This window comes from Oryzias latipes, chromosome 23 (assembly GCF_053564925.1).
Source record: "Oryzias latipes strain Hd-rR chromosome 23, Olatipes_Hd-rR_3.1".
Lineage (NCBI taxonomy): Eukaryota > Metazoa > Chordata > Actinopteri > Beloniformes > Adrianichthyidae > Oryzias > Oryzias latipes.
In genome coordinates this window covers 21,755,970-21,771,607 of record NC_136259.1, presented here as the reverse complement: position 1 = coordinate 21,771,607, position 15,638 = coordinate 21,755,970, and the positions used below count along the sequence as shown (strand labels likewise).

General features: G+C 41.0%; 1 protein-coding gene across 20 annotated transcripts in view; it reads right to left on the bottom strand.

Annotated features, from left to right (window-relative positions):
• ppfia2 (PTPRF interacting protein alpha 2) overlaps positions 1-15,638 on the bottom strand; it is a 153,989-nt gene that overhangs the window by 1,261 nt on the left and 137,090 nt on the right. For 5 of the 20 annotated variants that reach the window (XM_078941848.1, XM_023952399.2, XM_078941853.1 and 2 more), the window contains 11 exons: positions 13,319-13,400; positions 12,851-13,051; positions 8,042-8,104; positions 6,749-6,781; positions 6,501-6,676; positions 6,325-6,422; positions 6,084-6,259; positions 5,199-5,267; positions 4,696-4,852; positions 4,473-4,529; positions 2,990-3,078 (listed from right to left, as the gene is read on the bottom strand). In XM_078941848.1, the coding sequence (XP_078797974.1) occupies positions 3,023-3,078; positions 4,473-4,529; positions 4,696-4,852; positions 5,199-5,267; positions 6,084-6,259; positions 6,325-6,422; positions 6,501-6,676; positions 6,749-6,781; positions 8,042-8,104; positions 12,851-13,051; positions 13,319-13,400 (1,168 nt within the window). In that variant the 3' untranslated portion in view covers positions 2,990-3,022. Of the gene's footprint in view, positions 1-2,989; positions 3,079-4,472; positions 4,530-4,695; positions 4,853-5,198; positions 5,268-6,083; positions 6,260-6,324; positions 6,423-6,500; positions 6,677-6,748; positions 6,782-8,041; positions 8,203-12,850; positions 13,052-13,318; positions 13,401-15,638 lie in introns of those variants that run through there. The other 15 variants (XM_078941850.1, XM_023952402.2, XM_023952410.2 and 12 more) reach the window with 8 other exon arrangements.

Genomic DNA, 15,638 nt, shown 5'->3' with positions numbered 1-15,638 from the left:
CACACATTTCAGGCTTCTGCGGTTTTAAGTCAGTTTTTGGGCTCTGTGAACAAAAAAGTGCGTTAAAAGTTAAACCAATGAGGGGTTTTGCTTTGGTAGCGATATTTGAGTAGCGTCCTTTTGAATTCACAGAAGTGGAAACAAATGAGTTTGAAGGAGAAATGAATGATTGCAGCTTCGACGACTGCGCCTTCTCCAGCTGCAGGGACACGCGCCAGTATCGGGTAGCAACAGTCCAGTGTGAACACCCTATGCTAAAAGTGCGTTTTTTGAACACGCAAATCCTTCCCACTGTGAACGTAGCATAACAGTTAAAGGAAACATCAAAGCAAATCAAATTTTCTCACAAGTATATGAATGAAAGCAGCGAAACCACCCCCAAAGTTCATGAAACCACAGTCCTCTTAAACACAGTAGTTCAGGATTATGCTAAACATTGTCTAAAAAGTTTAGGGAGTTTCAGACATTTTTTTTCTTCTAACTTTTCCTCTCCAACAGCGTAGCAAGCAGATCAGAGCTGAAGGCCTCTTGTATTGGACAGATTTTATTGTTACAAGTGGGGTTTATGGATCTTCAGACAGACAGGGAGTATATTTGAATAAACCCCTTTTGTATTTGAGGATAAGCTTCATTTATGAAAATTATATTTTTATGCCTTCCTTGTTGGACCGGACGGAACAAAGAAACAAAAGAGGAGAGAAAGAAACAGAGTGGGATGTCAGAGATGGGGAATAAGGGGTTAGAGTGGGGGGGTAGTTGATATTACAAAGTTAAAACATAAAAGTGTTGTATGTAAATTACATAACTTAGTTCACACAGCAACAAAAAAAAATCTTTGAATATTTCTAATCAGTAGATTTTTTGTATGGAAAAAGGTGGTTTTGTCTCAAAATCAGTTATGAATTTTACAGGAAACTAACTTTTCCTGTGTTTTATTCAGGCTTTTCTACAAACTCGACAATCAAGTATAAAAATGTCCCACCTTTTCTTGATTTGAGCAAAACAAACCACCTGAAAACATCACTTTTACTGGCTGGTAACTCAGAGTTTTGACTGAAACAGCATTAAAAAAGAGGCTGAGAAAAATTTCTTTTCCCTCCATACTATTTTGCACCTGCTAAACTAATATGACAATCATAACACTTCCAGGTCTGGACCAAGCAGCTTTATTGTGAAAATACCCTAAAGGTATTGTAAAAAAATCTGTTTTTGTTCCCAAAGTTCATTAAAATAAACATTATTTTCATCCTGTGGTTTATGATTGCAGTATTGTTGTGTAACTTTTCTGATCATATTGAAACTATCAGGATGCAGCTTCAACTCAAGTCTTTGTGTGGATCAAAATCATATTTACCATTTTGAACACTAGATGTCAGTGTTGGATAGTGTACCTTTCTCCACAGTTCATGTAAACATTTGATTTCTGTAAATGAATTCATATTTTACTCGCATTTTGTAAAGTAAATATGTAAATAAAATTGATAAAGACGTATTGATAAAAAGTGCCCACTTTCTGTTGCTCTGACCAATTGCAGAGCTTGTTTTCCGTTTTGAGAAGAATATTGAATATTGAATTCAAATAACTAATCAATCTTACATGTTGGAGTTCCTCTCAGAGGTCTCTCCTAACATCAGCTGGTATTTGAAGACGATTATTAATAAATGTAAACCAGATACAAACCTTTTATTTTTCTTGTCATAAAACAACTTTTAGGTCAATGAAATTTTTTTTAAACCCCTTGAGATTTTGTGTGGTAGCTAACAAACTTAGGATAACAAATATTTAAGAAAATCAAAACCTCGTCAAGGTCATAATCAGAGGAATCAGCGTCCATTTGAGCCTCGTTTTTCCCCGTCCATCGTTTTAAAGCTGGAATTCATGGTGGAAGTTTTTGCTAACAGACTCGTGAGAGTTTAATGCATTTATATTGAAATCCTTATTTCTTCCTCAGTGCATGAATGGTAGGTTCATTCATAATTTTAACACTAAAGAAGAAATCAGATTAAATTAGTTTGTTGCCACATAGAAAAGGTTTACATTGTGATAAATCCTATGTCAAACTAATATTTTACCATGACAATGTAAAGCCTTTTTCTCCACAAGAATCATGTGATTTATCATAAAGTATGTAAATGCCAAAATAAAAGAATGTGAAAATAAATATATTTTACTGTATGAGTTGTCTGACTGAAAAACTATTAATAATTCATTATGTTAATTCTGAATGACGAAACCGCAGATGCACTGCAGACGAACGGCAAACACAAAGCAGATGCACCAATGGAAATCAGACTTTAGAGAAGACACACAGCACAGTCATTAACGGGAAAACTAATTTCTTTTGGGTTATGACAAATGTATGTACCTTTTGCTTTTGTGGATTTGTTTTCTTTTGTTACGCAAAAGAAATGAAAAAAGAAATCTGTGTTGTAACTATATCAACTTGAAGAAACCAGTTAACCTTAACAAACATAACACTTAAAAAAAAAAAGGCTGATCGGTCAGTTTCATGACATTTTAAGTGTGGTTCCAGGACCGGAGATTATTTTTGTGGAACAGATTTAATGTTAACAGGAAGTAGACTGTTTTTATTTAAGTAAACTATCAAAATAATTCACATAAAACAATTTTTTCATTTCTTGTATTGCTTATTTAGGGAAAACTTTCTTTTTTACATTTTTGTGAGTAACTAACAGTATAGTTTCTTTACGATGTATCAGACACACTAATCTGTTTTGTTTAGAAGCAAGCGAGACATTGAACCTTCCATGAGCAGATTCTACAGGACCCGACTGGTGCTTTTGGACAGATATGAATCAGAGGAAGTCAGGAGGAAGCTGCAGCGTGCAGCCGGCCCTGCTGGCTCCCATCGGCTCATCTCGCTTCAAGCTGTCCTCATTCGGCACTCCTTCATCCAAAATCTATTTTTATTGTCCCTCAGTACAGCTTTGCATTGGACACAGCGACAGTCTGAGTTGTGTTACATACAGCGTACAGTTTAAGGTCCCCCTCTTCCTCCTCTCAGCAGGAGTAGGTTCTCACCGTGGTGTCCAGCCGCTGCACCGCACAAGGTCCAACTGCAGGGGGAGACGGAGACATGATCACTATTGACACAGAACCAGAAGTTCCAGTTTGAAGGGGAGCACTTTTACTCCACACAACGACGTCACCGTGAGAGGACAAAACCATGGATCAAAGGAAGTGCTGTTTAGTCGACTGTGAGGGTTTCAGACTGGAGAGATTAGCCATGAAGGATCACGGGGGAGCTGTTTTAGTGTCTTTGAGAGGTTAGTTAAAAAAAAAAAGTAAAAGTGCTTTTGTTCATGTCAGATGGAACAGTGCTGGCCTATGATCACTCATAACCCGATTATCACATGATGCTGAACCTGCAATTTTCCAAAGTTGAAACAAGTGGGAAAAGATTGAAAAATAATAGAAACTTTGTCTCATGAAATGGGAACTTCTCATACATGTGAGCAGGAATAAAACCCTCCGTTCATAACAAGTGATTCAGTTTAGCCTCAGCAGTTGATTCAGTGAGATAAAAATAAAAGCCTTTTCAGCCAGTTCTTTCCTGTAACTGAAGTGAAACAACAAAATATCTTTTTTTTGTTTTGTTATGAAAACATCAATATGTATTTAAGTCAATTTACCGTTCTGCCATCTAATGTCTTTTTTTAAAATTAGTCAATTATTTTGTTATGTACCAAAAGTACACTGATTTACAGATGTTTTGCACCATGGAGGAACAAGATTAGCAATGGAAGGAAAAAGTATCAAGAGCAACATAAAAAAGTAGCAAACTGGTAGCAGTGAATGCAGTTCAGTGTTTTTTTTGTGGTAAATTTCATTCCTGGCAGTAGTTTTTGCACTTGACGTTTGTCTTTTTCGTGGCAGCAGTGGATGCAGTTGATTTTTCTTATTTCCAGAGGGCATTTACATGAATTTAAACCTGGCAACAGTGGATACAGTTCTCTGTCAGTGTTCATTTCCAAAGAGTATTTATACCTGGCAGTAACAGATGTAGTTGATTTTTGTTTTGGCATTCAATCCTGGCAGTAGTTTTTGGAGTTGACTTTTTTCTTTTATAGGGCATTATTTCCTGGGAGCTGTGGATGCAATTTCATTTTACAGGATACATTGTTTATTTTGTTAAATGACTCTTAAAAAAGACTTCATTGATCAGTTAAAACAAAACAAAGTATTGTTAGGTGCAGCCCTAACCTGATACTCCGTTAAAGGATCGGATCACGCTTCGTTATCACTTTGGTTGATAAGAAAACCTTTTTTTTGCAGCTCTCCAAAACAACCTTTATGGAGGTTCAGGTCTAGATGCTGAAGGGTTTGAAAAACCACAGAAGGGGGGTACATAGCAGGAGAGTTGGCAACAGATCATGTGATGAGGAGGGAGACTATGTTCAGTGCACACTGGGCCACCAAGCCCAGGAACCTTCAGAGAAGTATAGCTGACCTTGAAACCAGTCCAAATACATGTCATCAGGACTGTCGTCCAGCACCTCATAGAGGACTGCAGAGCAGCCGCCGGAGGGAACAAGAGACACAGTCAGAGCTCTCACAGACAGCAGAGCTTCCCGCTCTCAGCCGGACAGCTCCGACACAGACGTAAACGTCAGCGCCGGCTTTTCTCTGCACTTGAAAGCGAAATAAAAGCTGCGTGTGATACAGGCTCTCACCCTCAGGGGGCAGTCTTCGGGAGTGGCCAGACGTCGTCGTGAGGCGGAAACCTGCGGGGAGCGTTTCTGCCGACCCAGGCATCATGCTGATGCCGTGGATGTCCCGGGGTGGGAACTGCCTTCGCCATGACGGGCCCCGGAAGTCTTTGTCATCGCACTGACAATCCCAGAAAGACAAAAGTCTTTATTCAACAGTGCAAAAAACATGTTTGGACAAGCCTCAATCTTAATCTGGGATTGGGAAAGTGCTGGATTCACAAACAGGAGGTTACTCCTCAGTTCAGCCCTTTGTTCATATTCTGACCAATTCATGCTTCAGTTGTTACAACCTCCTTCAGTTATTCATTCAAATTCAGACAAAACTGTGGAATTTAGTAGCAGCATTGAAGTAAACTGTCTATTTGTATCCATGAAATGAGCATGAATGTGTTTGTCTCTGTTTTTGTTGGAATTTTTTTTTTTTTGTTGAAAAAAAAAAAAAAACCAACAGAGAGCTTTGTTACCTCATCCAGCCTCCTGTCGGTGCCCAACGCCAGCAGGTTATTGTACTCTCGCTCGAGGATTTGACGTGCCTGACGGGACGGGGAAAAAAAAAAGCTGTTTTATGTGACATAATGGCTGACACGATTTTTGTGATCACTTCCAACAGATTATAGGTAGGACAGAGCATCAGGGCCACCATTAAATAAATAAATACATAGATGAGAATGAAGTCCGTAAATTATAAGAAAGAGAAAAAAGTCAGATTTTAATATGAAAAATAATTACATTTTCACGAAAAAAAGGCGAAATTTCAGGAGAAGAATGAGTCTTACTTTCATGATAGACGCTTTTTCCTAAACATCAGCTAGTTGGTTGTGTAAGCCTGGCTAAAGGATTTTCCTATTGGTGAAACCAAAGCGGGAGTAACCACTGATGTCTTTCATACTGAAACACGACATTTGTTCTTTTTTTGTTTATATTTTGTAAAAATAGACTTTTGCGTCATTAATGGAAAACTTTTATATCTCGTAAATTCTCAACTCTGTAACTGATGAAGTTGTACGTTTATTATTGTACAATACTGATTCTTTTAGTATATTCTCGTACAATTTTCACCTTTTTCCCCATAGTTTTACGAGTTCAGTGTTGTGAAATTACGACATTTTTCCCCCCAATAATTTTAGGTCTTTATTTGCTTAGATGTATTTCATTTTTCTTTTTTTTATGGTGGCTCTCCTACTCCATCGTAACATTGGCGATGAAAACGTGTGAAAATTCACACGTTTGCATCCCAAAGCGACGGTTGTCATGTTCAGATTTAGACTCCTGAAGCTTCGGATCCCAATATTTGTTAAAGCTTCCCACATGCATGGTTGTGTGCACGCGTGCTCCTGAGGATGCAGCACCTGAGTGTTTTGGTTGGGGATCTGGAGGAGCAGTGCCAGGCTGCTGTAGTCAAAGTTGTCATCCAAGGCGACCAGAGCTCCGTGCACGCCGCTCTCCAGTAGGATGTTGGCGTAGTCCCTCAGGCCTATGCTCTGCACCCAGCGGATGACCCGCTCGTTGCTCCACACAAGCACATCTGGGGGGGGTGGACCCTTTAATTATCCTTATTTTGGATCATTGTTAAATTTGAAATGTTCTCACCTCTAATCTCATGCTGACTATGTTCTCTGCGTCTCTCCAGCTCTTTCCGGTCGTAGTTGAGCTTCTTCAGACACATGATCCCGTACTGTAAACTTGTTCTGGCATTTTGCAAAAGGTTGGTTTAAACAGCCTGCTATGGAGTGCTGAAAGTGGAATAATCGAGGTGACGCCGGTACCTGTGGAAGCTGTCCACCATCTTCAGGTGCACCCTCAGGTCCTTCTTGGTCAGGTGGTCCAACATGCGAGCGTCCACCAAGCACTCCATGAAGTAGCTGCGGTACTGAGGTAGTCCGAGACTGGGCAGCCACTCGTTGCCAATCCACTCGTGGTTCATGTCTCCGTAGGCGAGAGTCTGAGAGAAGATATGAGCGTCTCATCAGAGAGCAGAAGAACCACGTTGACCTTCAACAGCTGCCAGACTCACCTGTGCCCAGCTTCCTTCTTCAGAGTCAGATTTCTGATTCCAACACAAAAACAGTCAAACATTACAATGCAGAGAAAAAAATGTATATTTCAATGATAAGTCTATATTTTACAAGGTGGTAAAACATTTTTGCCTCCTTTAAGCATTATTTTGCGTGTGTTGTATGTGTGGCATCTTTGTAATAATCATATAAACAGTGCTTCTCTTTGAGAATCTTTACCTTCACTGTCAGGCAGCTTTTTTGGGTTCAGCAGGTCTTGATGAATCAACTCGACTTCAGAATACATTGGCAATCATATTTATTTATCATTAAATAAAATGAAAGGTGTTCATACCTGGATTATTCCTTTTTATATTACTCTAACCACCGAGTGTGACAGTTTGAGCCTTTAAGTCAGGGGTCTGCAACCTTTAGTGCTAAAGGCCGTGTCACACAGCTTTTGCGCTTATTGCTCGAATGAAAACTGTTCATACGTGAATATACGTGGAAAACGGGAGAAAAGTTGTGGTCTTTTCCTGAAATCTTCTTCACAGATGTATCACGAAGGAACCATGTTAAAACCACGGAAAACGTGCAGATAAAGAGCTGAGAGCTGCAACGTTCCACTTCATGGTTTAAAAAAATTATACATCATTTATGATTTTATGGCCATTAAGCCCTTCGTTTATAAAATGTAGCTTTTAAACATTCATAATAATTTAACAGTCTGAGCTGCACATGGCAAATTCAAGAATAAGCCACCGTTTCAAAATGGCGTTTTTTCTGTTGGTCTAATCTCCATAGCAACCATTTTATAATTTGGTTGCCTGGGGGTGACAAATTGGTCTATGTACTTTTTAGAAGAATCAGCAAAAGGAAATTTTTATAATTTCCTCGGCAAGAGGTTTTTTGTTAACCAAGCCCACATTCCTAAAATGTTGACATCCTATGTTATGTCATTTTGTTCAGCTTGACCCAGGAATTCTTGTATGAGATTTTCACAATATTCTGGTAGAAAATGTGCGAGCAAATGGGAAATGCCACTTTTTCGAGCTCGCCGTGTTAACGCCCATTAGCAAAGCCTCAACAGGAGAAGCAGGTTGCAGCCCCCCTGCTCTAAATTCGGTATGCTTTTACGATTTTTCCTTATCAGTCTAAACTGTAAATGATGAGGAGCACAAAGCTGTAGGATTTGTTGTTAGTATTGACAAAAGGTTGAAATCCTTGGTGGGGGCAAATAATCACATGCAAACATTCGAAAGTCTCATTTTTGACGAACCAATAGGAGCAGTGGAGGCAACAGTGGGACTGACCGTTCTAGAGGGGGCTGCCAGAGTCTCCATCTCCTCATGGGTCACCCATACATTGCCTGACGGCTACAAGGGGCGGAGCCCGAGAGACGGAGCAGCAGCAGGGTTGGTAGTATGGGTCCGGTGGGAGGGGCAAGCAGTGTTAAAGAAGAAGAGCAGCACCACTGTAAGCCAATAGCGTTAAAGCATCACGGTCAGAAGAATGACACCCGCCAGGGGTCAAAGGGGGTGCACAGAGGACAAACACACAACACAAAACATCCCAACTCACAGTTAGCATGCACAACAATTTTTAATAACATAAGACACACAGTTCTCCAAAATGCAGTTCTTTAGCAAAATGATTTAATCTGGTTATGTCTATAATTATAAACATTTGCATTTTAGCACCAAAACTGCCAAAGCTATAATGTTTGACACTGACAGAAGCTGCTTTGTGTAGAAAACAAAAGGATAATTAGCTAAAATGAAGGAATTCACTGCCAAGTGAACACTAAATTTGACATTTGTAACCCTTGTGCCATCTTAGATGACCCCACCCTTACATTGACATGTTCTCCCTACCATGACAAAGGTGGATAAACGTGGAAAGATTTCATGTAATCCATGGACACCAGTGAAGATCACAAATCATTGAAGAAAAAAGGTTCAGTGCACTGTCTAGTGGGTCTAGATGACCCCACTCGCAATGTTAAAGTGCCTAGGATAGCACAAAGGTTAAATGACATTTGTTAAATTTCTGTCAAAGATGAAAGTTTTCTTTAGGAATTTTTAGACATGAGTTTCAATGAAGCTACACATTTTAATCAGCTTCTTCGTTGATGATGAAGCCTTTTATGTTGATTGCGTAAGCACTGTACTATAGTGGACTGAGTTGTGTCGTCAGGCAAAGGAACCAACAGAGAATTAAAAGGAAATGTAGCTTCATGAAACAGGAAGTGACATAACTTGAACATGCTGCACCTTAGTGAGACACAGGATGGACCTGTGTGGTGCTTTAAATAGTGCAGTGGGAGTGACTGGTTCAATTCCCGACTCGTTAACAAATCGTCTCTATAAAAGCCGACTCTGCGTAAAGATCCTCCATGGACCAGATCCTCCATGGACCAGAACCTCCCTGCTCTGATGCAGATAGAGTAGTGTGGTGGCAGTGTCTCTGTGCTTCCAGTGAGAAAGTGCTGGTTCAATTCCCAGTTAGGATAAGGGTTCTTAGGAAGTAGATGTCATAGTCTGTGTCTTTAAACCTGATTGTTGATTTTTGAAACATGTGGAGTGTGTTCAGCTCAAAGGAGCAAAGCAACACAATTCTGGTGTAGACGGATTAGCACAGTGGGTAGTGTCTCTGTCCTTGAAGCAGGAGAGCGCAGGTTCAATTCCCAGCTAGTTGCATCACAATTCATGCTTGTGGTGAGGAAGAGTCAGGGATGCTGGGAAAGGGGACGGCTTCATCTTTAGTCTGGTTGACGATCAAGGAGATCAATGACTTCATGTGCAATAAGATAAATGATGAAGGTTGATCCTAGAGAAACACTTAACCGGTAGTGAGACAGCTACCTAGAATACTAGAACCTGATAGTAGGCTAAACCAACTAGACTGTACTATTTATTTTGGGCCTAGTAGGAACTAGATCAGAAGTACTTTCACGCTACATACAGTACAAGTTTATGGTACTATACTTTCTAAATCTTTTAACTTTCTAAATCTTTTAACTCTAAAACTCTATAAAAGTTGGGTGCTTGTTTTCAACAAAAATATAAAAGATGAAAATGTTGTTGCTTAAATAATCTAAATAAAAGTTGTAGTTTACCTAGCCTACAAGGAACTTGACAACACCATCAGATCACTGTCTATCAACTCCCTGTATCCAGGTGTTTTCTACCTGTACTGCATCTACTGTGCTCAGACCCTCCACACATCCCAGCTGCATTCTGAATCTATCTAAATGCACATCATCTTCTGGGATCCTCTTCTCCTGGTCCTCCTTCCTTGGGGTGGGGGCAAAGATGAAGCCCCCTTCCCTGCCGTCCTGACTCCTCCTAGCCGCAGCTTGAATTGTGAGGCGACTGAACACCTCAACGTCCCTGACTGGGACTTGAACCTGCACTCTCCCGCTTCAAGGACAGAAACACTCCCACTGTGCTAATCTGTCTACAGCAGAATTGTGTTGCTTTGTTCCTTTGAGCTGAAGACGTCCAGGGGTGGATTCCAGAAAGCAGGTTATGCTAGCTCCCACGGTGATTTTGAGGTTAAAGCTATCATCCATGATGGAGAACGACACCTACCCCATGTATGAGTCTGTGTCCTCACTGTGCAGCTCCTTCAGCGTCAGACTGAGACATCCTAAGTGTCTGAAGGAGCGACACCGCAGGTCGTTTCTACCTGCTGCCGTTAGACTGTACAACCTTAGCTGCTCCCAGTGAACCACGTTAACATCATCGGCTCTGTCATATTTCTTTTACCCTGTGCAATAACCGATTATATGGTCATCCTGTGCAATTTTTTGGAAATGTATGTGTGTTTATTGTGTATATATGAGTGTATATTGACTCCATAGTTTTTTCTTTTTTCTTTATATATCGCTCTCTGTACCTGTACTGCTGCTGCAACAAGGAAATTTCCCCATCGTGGGAGGAATAAAGGAATATCTTATCTTATCTTATCTTAAAGAAGTGTACAATGGAAGTGTTTTTTTTTCCTTAAAAGAGCGTTGGTTCAAATTCTGAAAGTGGATCACGGGTGTATGGTGAAGCGTCCTGCCCAGGACGAGAAGCTGGTCTCATCGATCACGTTAGCGCTGCTCTTCTAAGTCCTTCAGCCTGGAAGGACTCTCCTGGAAGGACTTTCCTCACCCTCCTCCCTCCCTCACTATAAATAGCAGCCCCTCACCTGGAGGACACACAAACACCTGCTGCCACCTGCTGGTAGACTCTTCCCACTGCATCTCTTGGGAGTTCATGATTAGTCATGTGACACGCTGAAACACTGCATTGTTTAGAGAAGACGGGGTGAATTTGTACACAGACACACACACACACACACAGTGTGGTCATTGTATTTTTGTGCGGCTGAAAAGATTTGTCCTGCTTTATAGGGGTCAGCTGGAGATGACTGAATCATTTTCTCCTGACAAGAACAAAAGTTGTATTTTGGTTGAAAATAAGTCGGAGATGTTTATTCCATTTTATGAGCTTTGCTAACGTCAACAAGATCAGGCTAACCTCAGACTTTAGCATTCAACAATTATTTTATTTTGAAATTAACCTGATCATTTACTCATTCATTTCCAGTTTTTAATGAATGAATCCGTTTTTCTGTCTCACGTTTCTGTTTAACCAAAGTAAAAGTTTATTCATCCATTTTAGTTCTGACGTTTTTTCAGGTCCTTCGACAAAATACAACAAATGATAAAAATTCTAAGCAGTTCTGGTTACATCGACAATGAAACTTTGTCGTTTGTCGGAAACAGCGTTTAAAGTGACTCCGCCCCCTTTACTTTGACATAAGTAGTGGTTTTTATCATGATGATGCTGTTTTTAGTTAAATCACAATCGTGTTTTCTTCAGAGCAGCAGGAGTTTATTAGAGTTGTACGTGGGACTGTTGACATCCAGTAAGCCCGCCCCCCTTTCCTATTAACCTATTAACAGGCACTCCTCATAACCCCAGGCTTACATTAGCAGAGCTACAAAAAAAAACGAGAGCATATTATTCAAGCTATTCAGCCACAGGAAGACCGCTCTGATCTTCATGACTCAGCAGAAATGGCAGAATTTAATGTTTCTGTAGCTCATGTTTACTTCACATTTTTCATCTTTTATGTTGATTGCATAAGCACTGTACTGTAGTGGACTGAGTTGTGCTGGGTGGCTGTTTGGGTCCCGTTCTAAGTTCCGGAGTTTACTGAACGCATCAGGCAGAGACGCTGCTTGGCCCTCAGTTCTGTCACTCAGCTGTCGTCTGGGGGCTTGGACTAATCAGATGCAGTTTTTGGCAAAATAAAGCAAATGGGGAGGACTGGTGCGGGGGCAAGGGAATTAAAGTTTGGGGAGACTGTCAGAAAAGAGTTGTTGGGCAAGCTGTACGGCGTGGTTACGGCCTACAGTGACCTAACCCCAAAAGAGATAAAGTCTCAGTGCTTCACTGTGGGAAAGGGACGCTATTGCAAATTACTACCTAACGGCACATGCCTGTTTTTCTCAGGTTTAAAATCCGCTGGAATGACGTAAATCGCGTAAATGCTTGAAGATTTAAACTAGTCGAAAGAATGTAAAGACTGGTGTTAAGGACGTGTAAAAGGGCTAAAAACCAGCTGCTGTTTGTACATTGACTGTATATGAGAACTTTACTGATGTTTCAAATGGGCAGTACCTGTTGGCTCCAAGAAGCCAAAATCCCATAGACTTCTATAAAGAAATAAAGAACTTTCACTCAGTCATTTGTCAGAATAAAAATTCTTGATGTTACCTTTGTTTTTTAACATGTTCTTGCTAATCCTCATTTTTTTTTTCATGATATTTTTTTCTTTATTGCAAGTTATTCAAGTCAAAAACTTACCTATTAGATGCCACAGTAAAAGTAGGTCACCTTAGGTCACCTTAGTCTGTAGTCTGTCTGTAGTCTGTCTAAAAGTAGACTCCAACATTGCGGTGTCTGTATCTTGAAACAATGGCCACTGTATTGACGGCATTTTGTTGTAGTCAAAAGTACGAGTCATTTTCTATTGGTGATGTCACACTCACTCAGTCCAGTAATCTTATACAATCAATGGTAGTGGTGCAGTTCTGGTCTTAAGCAGTTCTCCATGCAACTCACGGTTCTGGTTGTGGGCGGGGCGGAGGGGCTGGTCAGGGAGACCATTTCTTGTATGGCAAGGCGGAGCTTGAGCCGGTGAAGAGGGTTGCTGATCCCGATCTCCCTCTGGATCTCAGTGTCAGAGAGGGCCGACATGATGGCGCCGCTCTTCACGTTGGCCCGGCATGCTGCCACGTACCAGGCTGGCATCCCCAACCACAGCTTCATCGCAGAGGAAGAGGAGACAAATGAGGTCTGATAAATTAAGTAAAGACAAACTTTACTTTTCAATCAGTCTTGATAATCCCATTTGAGCCCTGCCTGGGGATCACTGTTAATGCAGGTGGATGGCTGTTCTGTACTGTAGTGAACAACAGGGGGCAGTGGAGCTTGATTATCCTCCAAACAATCCACCATGTTTTCTTGTTTATTGATATTTAAACCCAAATCAGACTCTAGCAAACCATCCCAGAGTTTGAATGAACTCACCTCTAGCCAGGCGACCACTGTGGGGCCGTCCCACTGAGCAAAAGGTAACCCTTTCCTCCTGGCCTCCTCCAGCAGCTCGTGTCTGAGGAGACGGACAGAGGACGGCACATCACCCAAACATCTGTCATCCTCTGATCTCTCTCGTTTCAACAGACGTCTCAGTTACCATGGCTGCGCTAATGTGGGTTATCCTGTGCGTGTGGAGCTATCTTTGGGGTATTCAAGTGGAGCCAGTGTCCAGCTTTAGATCCACTAAGACTTAGTGGCTTTGACAAAGACATTTACTTCCTGATAAGCCTTAGTCACATGACCTGTACGGGGGTCGACCTGCACAAGTGCTGCGAGTACGACCGCCTTGAGGGGTGTCATAAAAATGGAAAGTGCCACTGTTTAGTGTGTGGTGAGTGTAGTATGAAGTGTGAAAATAAAGTAAGGACTTATGACGTATGAGTGTCCGTCAGCCACAATCTAGTCGTTAGTAAGCTGCGACTACTGCCCCTTACTGACCGCAAATGCTGCATGCACGTCATAGGAAGGAGGAGGAGGCTCTACGCTCTACAAACTACGCTCTGATTGTATAGTTTCCTAAATTCTAACTTTTAGGCTGCTTTACTGGACGCATACCTATCATGTGAACAGCGCTAACGGACTCTTTGAGCAGTGCGCAGGTTTCTCAGGGTGGTTAAAAAAGTGAAAAATCAGTAGGTACTTTATCCTTGCATGTTGTTAAAGTGTCCGCTCGGACCTGTTGCCTGAAACATACCCGTAGAAAATGTACAGAAACATTTTCACTCTACAGGCTCACAGAAGAATGTATTTTCGTGCATATCTTGTACAGGTTTGCCCATCGCAGACAGCACATGTCCAGCCATGAAGACAGTTGCGACTAAGGCTTTATTATGATGTTTATACTATTGTTCTGAAATTTCGTTCCATTTTTTACTTCAATGTGGAGCCACAAGTCCTGAATGAACACACTCCTGAGGTCAGATGCAAAAAACTAAACGTACAAAGACAAACAGGTCTTAGTAGTTCTTTATTTTATTTCTGTAACTGAAATGTGTAACTAGGACAGTTTAAAGAGAAAAGAATCATTTAACAGTCACAATAGTGCCAATTATTTTTCTTTGTTCATAATTTTCCTTTCCCGACTGTCAAACAATAAAAGCTTATTTTTTACTGATTTATTAAAGAATTTACCGTACATTCGGTTTAATTGATTGTCCTATTAACTAATGTAGTTCAGGTCACTTCAATTGATGGTTCCAAAAAACATCCAATAGAAATATTTTTATAACTTTAATCTGTACTTTATGATTTTGAATTAAGTACTTTATACCTCAGACCAACAGTACATGGACCAACTTTGTTAATGTTTTTGTTAAATATCTGAATAAAGAAAAAAAAAAGTGCGTTTCTGCCACAACAGATCAAAAAGACTATTTTCTTTTCTCCACACACAAACTAGTTTATCAGAAATGATTGCAGTTACTTCCCTGCAAAGACTTTATGCATCTGGCCTCTGGAGGGCAGCGTGCTGCTTCAGAAAAGCACCAGAATTAGAAACCACCCAGCTAATCTGAGAACAAAGCTGTTTGTCTTCTTCCTCTGAACTGTGCTGCAGGGTTTTTTTAAGCAGGTGGTGAGGTGTGTCCTGAGAGGAGGCTCTCTGCTTGCTGACCTTGTCAGCGCGATGTAAATTGCACCTTATCGACAGGAAGCAGCAAACGCATCCTCCTGCTTTTCCACACACACAGCTATTTGCGTGGAATCCTCCCACACGGAGATGCAGGACTGATAAGAAGCCAAGACATTCATCACAACATCAAGACGCGTCGAAAAGGAAACAAAAGGCCCGACTTCCTGTTCTGACGTGTGAACACATTTCCAAGTTTGAAGTGAAATCAGCCGTTCCTTGAGAGGGTTTTGTCAAAGGACTTGACAAAGCGAAGGAATGGGCTTTGTGATAAACACGACAGATGTGGCACCTCGGCGCTAAAAACCTCAATCACACATGAGAGGCCGACAGGTGATTGAAGAAATGTGTTCATCCAGGTACATTCACGGTCTCATCCAGAGGAGAGGAGAGCTCATGTTTATGTTCAGGTCAGGTCTAATGCAATGTGAGAAAACATCCACTGAACATAGCTGGGTAGAGGGAAGGAAACGGTTATGATAAATCATACGAACCGAAAAGAAACGAAAAAAAAAACCTTTGACGTTCCCATAACCAGATATTACAGCTGGTTATTTCACACAAATACACACATATAAGGAGAGGAAGACACTGAAAAAACTGGCCCCAGCTTTGGCACATTCT